The 13,236-nt window shown below is 47.2% G+C and overlaps 1 protein-coding gene across 1 annotated transcript in view; it reads left to right on the top strand.

Moving 5' to 3' along the window:
* Positions 1 to 2,720: 2,720 nt before the first annotated feature.
* Positions 2,721 to 13,236, top strand: part of GRK7 (G protein-coupled receptor kinase 7) — a 34,810-nt gene continuing 24,294 nt past the window's right edge. Inside the window, exons 1-2 of the mRNA XM_067737206.1 lie at positions 2,721 to 3,326; positions 4,680 to 5,117. Coding sequence (XP_067593307.1) covers positions 2,721 to 3,326; positions 4,680 to 5,117 — 1,044 coding nt within the window. The remainder of the gene's footprint in view (positions 3,327 to 4,679; positions 5,118 to 13,236) is intronic.

Below are 13,236 nucleotides of genomic sequence, written 5' to 3'. Positions count from 1 at the left end.
CATGTAATATTGTACACAAACTATAATTGAAAAAAAAGAAGAATCAACATTAGCTCTGTTTTCACATAATGAGACTGAGACTCAGAGAAGTTAAGTAACTTGCAGAAGGTCACACAGCTAGGACTCGCTAGAACCAGGACTCAGCTCTCCCAAGCAGTGCTGGAGTTAGTGCTTGTAACCATAGGGCCACATCTCCACTCCAAGATTTCTGATATTTTTCCCCTTTGGCGCAGGGTATCCTGAATGTGCCCAGCACTTGGCTGTGCTTCTAAGCTAAGTATTCAGTGCTGTTCTTTAACTGGACCTAAAATTACTGTTTCATCAAGTTGGGAAAAGCCCTGGACGCTAACTGTTAGTAATCACATAGAGTGTTCCATTTTAAATAGACTTTTTTTTTTTCAGGTGGGTAAAACTTTGAAAATAATGCTACTCTGCTTAAAATGGCCGGTGGTCAATGTATAACCATTTTATAACTTCTAAACGTTGTGTCAGATATTATTTAAATTCTGTTCTCATCAGTCAGATCATTTTTAATTACTAAGAGAGTTTTTTTTTTTAACCCAGATGGTCTATGGTATTCTGATTAGAAAAAAAAAACCGCGAGAAAAACTTTCTCTTATTTATGAGTGACAAAGCTACATCCAAAAGGTTTGTCTGTGCCGTCCAAAAAGGTAGACACTGGCCACATGTGACTACTGAGCATTTCAAATGTGTGTGGCTAGAACTGGTAAGTGTAAAATGCAAAGCATATTCTGAAAACTCAGGACACGAAAAAGATGCAAAATAGTCCATTAGCAATTTTTATATCAATTATATATTGAAATGATAATATTTTCCATATACTGGGCCAAGTAAAATATATTTTAAAGCTAACTTCACATGTTTCTTTTTACTTTTTTTAATGTGGTTGCTAGAAAATCTGAAATTCCGTATGTGGCTTTGCATTTATCTATTGGACAGTGCTGGGTGAAGTGATTACTCGGGGATAAAAGACAGTATCAGTGCGAGTGGGATCAAGCAGCTCATAGAGGATATGGTCATCAGTGAAAAACGTTCTTTTTTCAGCGATAAGGTGAAGTAGTCATGTGATGACCATTCTACCATTTTCTCAAAGTTCTGCCCTGTTGCCGCTGTATTCATAAGAACCCCAGGAAAAGGCATTTCCTCCTTAGGAGAGAGTCTCAGACTGATTTTTCACTACTCAGAAATGTGGGCCTGGAATGACATATCAAGAACAAAAAATGTCCCAACATTTCTAGCGTGGGTTGCAAAGCAGATGGCATGGTTCCGAGCGGTGGTCCCTCGTGCAGATCCCCCACCTCTGCCATTGCGCTGAGGGTTTACAGCACAGCAGTGCAAAGCCAAAGGGCACCCACGAGTTCATTACATAATTCTTGGTAGCATGTGGCCAAGTGCGTATCTGCTCTGGGGGACGGTCAGCAGGCTCTGTCAGGCAGACCACGGCCGTCACGATGATGTTTTGACAGAGTGTGCTACAGGTTGTTTGTTTGGAAAAAGACTCACCAGGTATTTTTCCTCCCCTTTCTCCTTCCTCTCTCTCTCTCTCTTTTTTTTTCCCCTTTGAAACACTCTGGCATAATACTGAATGACTTTGTTTTTAAGCTGCCTTAGCCTTGCTTTGTGAAGAAAAAGCCTGAGTGTTCTTTCCCTGTAGGACACAAGTGTTATTTTTGGAGCAGAGATCCTTAGCCTGATCTCTGTCTAAACCAATTTCTGTTCTTTGTGAGGTCGTGGTCTGGGGCGGCTCTGAGTGATCTCTGTGGAGGGAAGCTTCCTGGCTTCATGAGGGAGCCTGGGCCGAGGTGTCAAAGGGCCACGCCTGGAACTTCACGGCTCGGGGTCTCCACACACAGCTCCTTCACCTTCAGATTCCCCTTTTAGGCTTGTCCCCTTGGAATAGTCTGGACCACATGATGTGAAGTGGTGTGATTTTCCTGCTGATGTCATTTCACGGGATGTTTTGGGTCAAGGTGACCCTCCCCTTTTTAACTGGGTACTGTAGGTCACAGACTCCTCAGAACTAAGAAAGCCATGGCTGGAGGATCTCTGTAGGCTGTAGAGGGTGTCGCCGGCTATGGGAGAGCCACAGCCCACTCTGAGGGCCACGACCCGGGTTCCCAAGGGCCTCTGGGAACATGTCTCGTGACTCACAGCTCAGAGCATCCCCTTCTGTAACCTGCTCTGGATCACGCTGCTAAACACAAGGAAGACAACCTCTCCAGCTTCCCACAGCTCGTCTTCCTGACCTGTCATTCCTAGGAGTTTACTCACCTTGCACCTGCTGGGAAATATGTAAAATCAGACACAGTTGAAAACACTGCTGTCATCAACAAATAACACACCACCTTTCCTTTGGAAATTGGTAGCTGGGGATTCAGGGAGCAGGTGTAGATGAGAAAGGCCCCGTGATGAACAGTAGACCCTGCAGGTGTCACAGACTGCTTTCCCCTCGGTGGGTGACCTGTGAGGCGCCCTTCCCTGGCCGGCTATACATAGCCAGCAAAGCTTCTTACAAGAGAAACCTCTTTCCTCATCCTCCATCAGTCCCACCCTCAGACCCGAAGCTTCGCTGTAAATCCCGCAGAAGTCGCTGCACCTTGGACCGGACAGCAGCCAGCTGGCCCGGGCCTGACGGCGTCCCCGCCACAGCCCTCCATCCTTCCTTTTCTGTGCTGAGGGAGCACGACTGGTGCTCCGCCATGGTCGACATGGGGGGCCTGGACAACCTGATCGCCAACTCGGCCTACCTGCAGGCGCGGAAGTCCTCGGATGCCGACAGCAAGGAACTGCAGCGCCGACGCCGGACCCTGATGCTGCCCGGGCCGCAGAGCTGCGAGCAGCTCCGCCAGGCGCCGCCCAACGACTTCCACAGCCTGTGCGAGCAGCAGCCCATCGGCCGCCGCCTCTTCCGGGACTTCCTAGCCACGGTGCCCGCGTACCAGGAGGCCGTGGGCTTCCTGGAGGAGGTGCAGAGCTGGGAGCTGGCCGAAGAGGGTCCCGCCAAGGGCAGCACGCTGCAGGGGCTGGTGGCCACTTGTGCGGCCTCCCCGGGGCACCCACACCCCTTCCTCAGCCCAGCTCTGGTCACCAAGTGCCAAGCAGCCACCACGGAGGAAGAGCGAGCATCCCTGGTGGAGCTGGCCAAGGCTGAGGCCATGGCCTTCTTGCAGGACCAGCCCTTCCTAGAGTTCCTGGCCAGCCCCTTCTATGACAAGTTTCTGCAGTGGAAAGTCTTTGAGATGCAACCCGTGTCAGACAAGTACTTCGAAGAGTTCCGGGTGCTGGGGAAAGGTGGTTTTGGGGAGGTAAGTGTTTCAGAATAGCCAGGCTGGAAGACGAAATAGACAGCATAATAGAGTTTTATTTCACCTCTTTTTTTTTTTTTTTCCTTTTTAATCTCAAGGGAACTTAGAACTAATCTCAGTGCCACATGTGGAGAAAGAATTCCTAACTTGCTCTCACGTCTTCTTTCCGGTCACCGCGTGAAATAAAATGAGAATGGCATAGGAAAAACTAACAAAATGTGGAACTGGCCAAGAATCTTTATCCTGGGGTCTACAACAGGCAGGCACACACTGAAATGCCCCTCTGGTGAATGATAGCAACAAACGATGGGGGATCCCCCTTTCCCCTTAATTGTGGTAATGGAGGTAATTTGAGAAAAACTTCAGAGAGCTAAGAAAACACTCATCTTGAATTAAAGCCTGGAATTCCTTTTGCACCAATGCTGTGCTCATCTTTCTTTTTTTTAAGTTGAAAACAATTCTTTAAGGTAAAAGTCACATTAGCCGTTAACCATTTTAGAGTATATAATTTAATAGCATTTGGTACATTACAATCTTGTATAACTATCATCTCTATCTAGTTCCAAGATATTTTCGTCACCCCTACGCCCATTAACAATTACTACCCATTTCCCCCACCCCCCCAACCCACCCAGCCCCTGGCGACCACTGGGCTGCTTTCTGTCTCTGGATTTGCCGATTCTGGTGTGTCCTAGCAATGGAGTCACACAGTATTTGAGCTTTTGTGGCTGGCTTCTTTCACTGCGCGTAAGGTTCAGAGGTTCATTCACATTGGAGCATGTATCAGTACTTCATTCCTTTTTAGGGCTGAATAACATTCCGTTGTACGGGAATACTACATTCAATTCATGTATCCATTCATCTATTGCTGGACAGTTGGGTTGTTTCCACCTTTTGGCTGGCGTGAATAGTGCTGCTGTGAACATTTATGTACAAGAATTTGTTTGAATACCTGCTTTCATTTCTCTTTCATATATGTCTAGGAGTGGAATTGCTAGGTCTTAGGGCAATTCCATGTTTAACGTTTTGAGAAATCACCAAACTCTTCCAAGTTTTAAGTTCCCACCAGCAACACGTGAGGGTTTCAATTTCTCCACATCCTTGCCAGCACTTGTTATTTTTCCTTTTTTTTTTTTTTTTAATTATGGCTTACATAGTGGGGGTGAAGTGATACCTCACTGTGGTCCCAGCTCTATCTCAAAGAATCCTTCTCACTCACAGCTTCTCTTTTCTCAGAAGCCTGCCATCTTTCCACCTTGGTGGTTTTCTGCTCCTCCACCCTCTGTATCCCCCTTCCCCTTCCTGTCTCCAGTACTGTCTACTTCTTCCTCTCCCTTTCTTTCTCTCCTTAAGGTATGTGCTGTCCAGGTGAAAAACACCGGCAAGATGTATGCCTGTAAGAAACTGGACAAGAAGCGGCTGAAGAAGAAAAATGGTGAGAAAATGGCTCTCTTGGAAAAGGAAATCTTGGAGAGGGTCAGCAGCCCTTTCATTGTCTCTCTGGCCTATGCCTTTGAGAGCAAGTCCCATCTCTGCCTGGTTATGAGCCTGATGAATGGGGGAGACCTCAAGTTCCACATTTACAGCGTGGGCGAGCGGGGCCTGGACATGAGCAGGGTGGTCTTCTACTCGGCCCAGATGACCTGCGGCGTGTTGCACCTCCACTCCCTCAGCATCGTCTACCGGGACCTGAAGCCCGAGAATGTGCTTCTGGACGACCTCGGCAACTGCAGACTGTCCGACCTGGGGCTGGCTGTGGAGATCCGGGATGGCAAGCCTATCACCCAGAGGGTGAGTGGCTCTTCGTGGGCCCAAAGGTGGGGCATAGAGTCAGAGAGGAGGGGAGAGGGCCGTTCTATTCCCAGGACAAGCAGAACCTTGGACTTAATGCTTTTAATTTCCTTGTTCTTAAAGCCCTTGTGCTGTCATCTTGCCTTAAGTGGAGTGGTGTAAGAGGATTAGCTCTTTGGGGCCTACTTTACTTTCCTCTCACTGGAAGCAGAGGGGAGCCTTCTTTGTGAGTTGGAGATGATCTGTGCCTTCACCGTGCGATGGTAAGAGCTGAAGCCCTAGCCAGGATCTAGGTATGTCCCACCAATAACCACCTCCCTGGTGCCATGTTCCTGAGTCAATAGAGCCTTGGTTTCCTTTTCCAGAAATTTTTAGGGGCTGGACCCTAAAATTTCAGGATTCTAGGAGGTAAAATTTAATAGGATAAGAAATAGAAGAAACCCCAGCATTTAGCACATTAAAGTAAATATCTCCTTTTCTGTTGAGTGCGCACTGGGGGAATGTTTTACGTTGGACAAAGGTGAAATTTTCAATGAAAATACATATACAAGACAACAAAGGCAATTGATGTTTATTTTGATCAATTTGGTTCAAGGTGATGGCAGAGAATTCTTTGATTAAAAAAGGAATTATAATTAAGCAATTATGTTAAGTGAACAATACAAAAATCTCTCCGATTCTGACAGTTCTTTACCACTGAGTTTCTGTGCACAAAGGTGGGAGAATTCCCAGGAAGATAAGCGTCCGTCAGGTTCCTAAATATCCACTTAAAACTTTGTTTTTGCACAGTTTCCAGCTTACAGGTCAGAGAGGACAGTCAGGCAAGGATGTGAGATGTGATTTCATGGCAAGTTTGGGAAACCACAGGTGAATTTATGTGGCTATAATGTAAGGAATGTTGACAAGATGTGTAGGGCTCAGATCATGCAAAGGCATTGGAATTCTTTCTTGTGAGGGACCAGAAGCCATTGAAGGGTTTTAAGAAAGGGAATGGTGTGATTAGATTTGCATTTTTTTTTATTATGTTTTTTTAGCGGTACGCGGGCCTCTCACTGTTGTGGCCTCTCCCGTTGCGCAGCACAGGCTCCGGACGTGCAGGCTCAGCGGCCATGGCTCACGGGCCCAGCCGCTCCGTGGCACGTGGGATCTTCCAGGACCGGGGCACGAACCTGTGTCCCCTGCGTCGGCAGGCAGACTCTCAACCACTGCGCCACCAGGGAAGCCCTAGATTTGCATGTTTTTAAACACCAATTTGGATTGTAGATGAGAGGCAGAGGAGCTAGTTAGGAGGCATATGCGGTGGCTCAGGAAGAGATGATGAGGCCTGTATAAGACAGTAGGATTGAAGAAGTGGGAATAAAGTGGAGCTGTTGGAAAGAGACCTGATGGGACTTCAGGACCAGCTGGGTATGAGGGTAAGTGAGGCGGAAGGTCTCTAGCTCCAGTGACTAGAAGGAGGAACAGAGTTATGGGAAAGCTGGTTTAATTGGGAGTGTAGTGTGTATGAGGCTCCTATGTGACAGGCAGGTAGACATTTAGATAAAGATCTGGTGCTCTGATGAGAGGTCAGAGCTAGACATTGGGATTTGGAGTCATCATGACTTGGGAAGCAGCAGACACCACTGGGTTGTTTGGGAAACAGTGGAGGAAGAGGACCAGGGATGGTAGCTAAGGAACATCAACATGTAGGGGGTGTTGAAGCAAAGGGGCCTTGAAGAGGTTAAAGAAGTAGGACGAGAGTGACAGAGTCATGGGAGCTGTATCAGTTAAGGATTGATTTCAGCAGCATATCATAGAAAACCCAAATAATAGTGGATTAAACAAGAGAGGGGGTTATTTTTCTTATGTAACAAGTAGTGTGGCGATAAGCATGGTTGGTATTAGTTCCACAGCTCCAGGATAACGGGATCGACATCTCTGTCATTTTGGCCTTTTTGACATGTGCAAGATGGCTGCCCTAGCCCCAGCCATCAGGTCCATGTTCCAGGCAGGAGAAAGGAGGAAAGGTCAGGAGTAAATAGGCAGGCACGCACCGACCGAATATACCTCCAAATATGAACTTCCTTGGAAGGCCCATCTGACAGCTTCCATTTAAATCTCATTGGCTAGAACTATTATCTGGCCATCCCACCTGTAGGGGAAGCTGATAAATGACTTTTTTTTTTTTTGGAATGAGAAACGCAGGATATGGAGCAGGTAACTGGCAGCCTCCTCCACAGGAGCCAAAGGAGAAGAGGATTTAAGGGAGGAGAGTGATCAGCACTGTCGAGTGCTGCCAAGAGGTCAGCAGGGGATTTGACAGTCAGGAAACCACAGTGTCCTCAGGAAGAGTGATGTTCAAGGTCAGAACTCAGACTGTGGAGGTTGGATTGACCTGGGAGTAGAAAGTGAGACAAAGGAAGGAGGGAGACTGGTCACTACAGGAGGACACAGGGAGGAGGATGGAGTTTTAAGGAGGGGAGATTTAGATGCTGAGATAAGAATCAGGAGAGAAAGTGCTGGTTCTGTAGGAAGGAGAGGCTGAATGAGGGTGGAGAAACCGAGGAAGAGGTGGGGATGGGATGGAGGACTTCCATATCACTGTCTCCTAAGTTGGGGTGGAAGAAGCGGGAAGATGGCGGGGAAGCAGAGTGTTCGCCTCCGTGGGACTTTGCTGTGAAAACAGAAACGTCGTGGGACTTCCCTGGTGGCGCAGTGGTTAAGAATCTGCCTGCCAGTGCAGGGGACACGGGTTCGAGCCTTGGTCCGGGAAGATCCCACACGCTGCAGAGCAACTAAACCCGTGTGCCACAACTGCTGAGCCTGAGCTCTAGAACCCGCGAGCCACAACTACTGAGCCCACGAGCCACAACTACTGAAGCCCACGCGCCTAGAGCCTGTGCTCCGCAACAAGAGAAGCCACCGCAATGAGAAGCCCGCGCACCACAACAATGAGTAGCCCACGCTCGCTGCAACTAGAGAAAGCCGCACGCGGCAACGAAGACCCAACGCAACCAAAAATAAACAAATAAAAATAAAGTTAAAAAAAAAAAAAACGGAAACGTCGTGAATCCATGTCTGTCTATGCATGGAAAAACCAAAGTGTATTTCTTCACTTATTGTCATAAGTGACAATGAATTCGCATTGTCACTTATGCAGAGGAGACGTGTTCCTTCTGAGTGTCTCATAGGCATGTATCATGCTAATCGGTGGTACATCTCCACCTTGCTGAAGGTTGAGGAGACACATAGCTCTGTCTCTTGTAAATCCTTTCTCAGTCTTCCTCCAGCTCTATTCATGGGCCAAGAGAATGTTTAAGGACAGTTCCTTCAGTGGCTCCTGTGTCCAGCTGCCTGACTCTTTTGGAAACTGGAGGAAGCTTTCCGTGCCTCCTCAGTATTGTCCACTATAACGAACGCAGTTGGTGGAGAAGTTTACTCACTGAAGACCTCTCGCCCTTTTGCCTTTCCTGAGTCCCTCTTTGTCCCATGAGACCAAATTTCTGGGTTTAGACCACTTGCCCCAGTCCTCAGACCTGCCTCCAAATCCCAGGGGACCCTCAGGAAGGGTGCAGGGTGGGGAGGGGAAGAGTCAGAGAGAAAGTTTAGAAGCCATAAAAAGAAAGACAGGGCTTCCCAGGTGGCGCAGTGGTTGAGAGTCTGCCTGCCGATGCAGGGGTCGCGGGTTCGTGCCCTGGTCCGGGAAGATCCCAAATGCCGCGGAGCGGCTGGGCCCGTGAGCCATGGCCGCTGAGCCTGCGCGTCCGGAGCCTGTGCTCCGCAGCGGGAGAGGCCACAACAGAAAGAGGCCCGTGTACCGCAAAAACAAAACAAAACAAAAAACAGAAAAAAGGAAAGCATCCCTCTTTCACTGTTTATCCCTCCACATAGCTAAGTAGAGCCCCTCGGTTTCCTATGTACTGTAGCTCCCACACATGTAACTGGGCCCCCAAGTGGATTTTAAGGTCATTATACTCACAACATTTCACAGAAGAAATGAAAAGGAACATATTTACAGGGCTTCTGTAACCACTAACATTGTTTTGATGTCAAGATACTGTATAAAGAAGTACTGTGAACATTATGAAGAAGGTGTGAAGGAAAAATCACCCTGATTATGAAGGTTGATACCTGCCTGAACTCTCTGCAATCCTTCCAGAAAAGTTAAGGCATCGTGGCTTTGGAGACATGGCTAGCTGCTTCTCATTCAGCTACTCATTCAGTCTTTTGTAAGCTAGCATTGCTTTCTGCTACATATGAAAGAATGCCAGATTCTCAACAATTTCAGTGCCAAGGTCTCTGTGAAAATCTCCTGGCCTTTTCCTCCTGTCACAAGATGGCTTTTGCAGCTCCAAACATCAAGTCCACATTCCAGGATGGAAGAAAGGAGGAGAAAGGAGAATGTTAACAGACTCTGCTTACACCCCGTTGGCCAGGACCATGCCACATGTTCACCTCTAGCTGTAAGGGAGCCTGAAAAATAGTTTTTCATTGTCCAGCCTCTATTGCAGGGGATGATAAGGGAGATGGGGAGTGAGATCAAGTGTTGGATGAGCTGACAGCATCTGTCACCAGCCCCCAGGAAAAGAATATTGAAAAAGATGAGGAAATCTGGTTCAGTTTTTAACTCACACAGGCATTAAAATTCACAAATAATTGTTACAGTGGTGTGGTAGGTAGATTCTAAGATGACCTCCAATGACCCTTGCCCCTGTATAATTTTTTTCCCATTGACTTGTGGGCAAGACCTGTGAATATGGTGAGCCATCACTCGCATGATTGTATTACATTATAAGGCAAAATGGATTTTGAAGATGCATTTATGGTTACTAATCAGTTGATTCTGAGTTACTCAAAAGAGAAATTAACCAAGTGGGGCTGACCTAATCACGTGAGTCCTTTAAATCTGGGTATAGAGGTCAGAGACAGCAGAACTCAGAAACTGAAAGCATGAGAGGGCTTCAACACACCATTGCTGGCTTTGAAGATGGAGTGAACCACATGGCAAGGAATGTAGGTGGTCTCCAGAGCCGAGAGCTGCCTCTGAATGACAGCCAGAAACATAGCAGGGACCTCAGTCTTGCAACCACAGTGAACTGAGTTCGGCCATAACCACATGAACTTGGAAGAGGGTCCTGAGCTCCAGATGAGAGTGCAGCCCAGCAGAATCTTGACTTTGGCTTTGTGAGATCCTGACCAAAGAACCCCTCCAATTCTGTGCTCAAACCTACAGAACTGTGAGGTAATAAATGGGTGTTTTTTTGTTTTTTTTTTTTCTTTTTTTTTGCGGTACGCAGGCCTCTCACTGCTGTGGCCTCTCCCGTTGCGGACCACAGGCTCCAGACGCGCAGGCTCAGCGGCCATGGCTCACGGGCCCAGCCGCTCCGCGGCATTTGGGATCTTCCTGGACCAGGGCACGAACCCGTGTCCCCTGCATCGGCAGGCGGACTCTCAACCACTGTGCCACCAGGGAAGCCCATGGGTGTTGTTTTAAGCTACTAAGTTTGTGGTAATTTGTTACACACCAATAGAAAACTCATTAATAAAGGAAGATAGCCAATGGAAAGATGAAAAATGGCATCAACATTAATGGTGACGATAGCAAGGTACTGGACACTGTTAGAGGGACGTTTTCTTTTCCAGCAGGGATCAGTGCACCTACCATCTACTACAGACATACCACAGAGATATTGTGGGTTTGATTCCAGACATTTTTTGGTTTCCCAGTGTATATAAAAGTTATGTCTACGAAGTATGCAATAGAATTATGTCTAAAAAACTATATACATACCTTAATTTAAAAATAATGCTATTGGCAGAATGGTACAACAGACTTGCAGGGTTGCCATAAACCTTCAATTTGTAAAAAATTCAATATCTGCAAAGTGCAGTAAAGCAAAGCACAATAAAACGAGATATGCCTGTATAATAGAACTTGAAACTCTTAATTGAATTTGAAACTCTGGAACTAATTCTTCCCAGTGGGTAACCCTTCCCTAGGTATGAGCTGAGCCTCCCTGGAGGGACACAGGCCCTGTCAGGCTATTTCAGGACACCAGGTGAAATACTTTGGACATTGCTTTATAGGCAGCAAGGAGCCATTGAAGGTTTATCAACAGGAAATGGCATGACCAGAGTGATTCTTTTTTTTTTTATTGAAGTATATTTGATTTACAACGTTGTGTTAATTTCTGCTGTACAGCAAAGTGACTCAGTTTTATATATATATTCTTTTTCATATTCTTTTCCATTATGGTTTATCATAGGATACTGAGTATAGGTCCCTGTGCTATACAGTAGGACCTTGTTGTTTATCTATCCTATATATAATACTTTGCCTCTGGTAATTCCAAACTCCCAGTCCTTCCACCCCCTTTCCCCTTGGCAACCACAAGTCTGTTCTGTATGTCTGTGAGTCTGTTTCTGTTTCGTAGATAAGTTCATTTGTGTCGTATTTTAGATTCCACATATAAGTGATATCATATGGTATTTGTCTTTATCTTTCTGACTTCACTTAATATGATAATCTCTAAGACCATCCATATTGCTGCAAATGGCATTATTTCATTCTTTTTTATGGCTGAGTAGTATTCCATTGTATATATGTACCACATCTTCTTTATCCATTCATCTGTCAATGGACATTTAGGTTGTTTCCATGTCTTGGCTATTGTAAATAGTGCTGCTATGAACATGGGGGTGCATGTATCTTTTTGAATTATAGTTTTGTCTGGGTATACAGAATGATTCTTTAAGGAGATGACTGAAACTATGATGAATTCAAGTAGAGGGAGCCTGGGGTTCAGGAGAAAGGGGGACCAGTAAGGAGCTACTGTAATAACTCCCACATGAGGTAATGAGGGTTGAAGTAGGGCCCAAGGCTCTGAGCAGTCTTACATCCAGAGCTCAGCTGCCTGGCTTCACCTAGCCTCCATCAAGACCCACGTCTGTACTCACCTCTCTTAAATCACGGCTGTCCCCAGTGGAGGGGACGGGGTTGTGGAGAGAACAGAGCCACTTCTAGAAGGTGGTGCCTTTTGCCCCGTGGAGCCCCTGGCTGCTGGTAATTGGGCAGTGACTCAGGAAGGAAAGGCGAGGGTAGTTCTGCTCGAGTCTAAAAAAGACTGAGGCAGACACACGACAAGAGGCGGGGAGGCTTAAGAACACTGGCCACGGGCTTCCCTGGTGACGCAGTGGTTGAGAGTCCGCCTGCCGAGGCAGGGGACACGGGTTCGTGCCCCGGTCCGGGAAGATCCCACATGCCGCGGAGCGGCTGGGCCCGTGAGCCATGGCCGCTGAGCCTGCGCGTCCGGAGCCTGTGCTCCGCAATGGGAGAGGCCCGCGTACCACAAAAAAAAAACCTCTTACAACAGTAAGAGGCCCGCGTACCACACACAAAAAAAAAGAACACTGGCCTGGGAGGCAGAAACCCTGGCTTATCGCTGACTCACTGTGTCTGGCATCTCAGGCAGGCCCCAGAACATCCTTAATCTCTAAGATTTCATGAGTCTATGAGATAGTCTTTGAATTATTTGTAGGAAAAGACTCGCAAACGCCAAAGGTAAACACATGGCATACGTTTTACTATGATTTACTGGGATATCAGTAAGGGTTCTTACCGGACAAAGGGAAGTTACTTAAGAAAATGAAATTAATGGTTTACATAACTAAGAAGCCCAGAGTGATCCAGGGTCTGAGCAGTATCAGCGGGAAACTCTCCTTCCGTGCCCCAGCTCTGCTCTCCTCGGCATTGGCCTCACTCCTGCTCTCAGGGGCTCCTGAGTGGGGGCCACCGACAGCTCCACGCATATCCTACCAACCAAGCAATCCCGTGGAAAGAGAACAGTTCTTTACGAACAGTTCCTTCAAATTCCCAGGGAAGACCCTCAATGGACAGCTCAAGTCACATGCCCAAGCATAACCAAGTCCATTAGCCAGGCTAGATCTTTGCTGTGCTCAGGGACCAGGGACACGTTCTGTCCTATATATATATATATATATATATCAGGAACTGAGGGCAGAGGAACGTGTTCTCCAATGGAAAGTAGGGATGGAGGGACTTCCCTGGTGGTCCAGTGGTTAAGGCTCCGCGCTTCCAATGCAGGGGGCGAGGGTTCGATCCCTGGTGGGGGAACTAAGA

This window comes from Pseudorca crassidens, chromosome 5 (assembly GCF_039906515.1).
Source record: "Pseudorca crassidens isolate mPseCra1 chromosome 5, mPseCra1.hap1, whole genome shotgun sequence".
In the NCBI taxonomy this organism is placed as follows: domain Eukaryota; kingdom Metazoa; phylum Chordata; class Mammalia; order Artiodactyla; family Delphinidae; genus Pseudorca; species Pseudorca crassidens.
The sequence above is the reverse complement of the archived record's forward strand: the minus strand, read 5'-3'. Positions and strand labels throughout refer to the sequence as shown.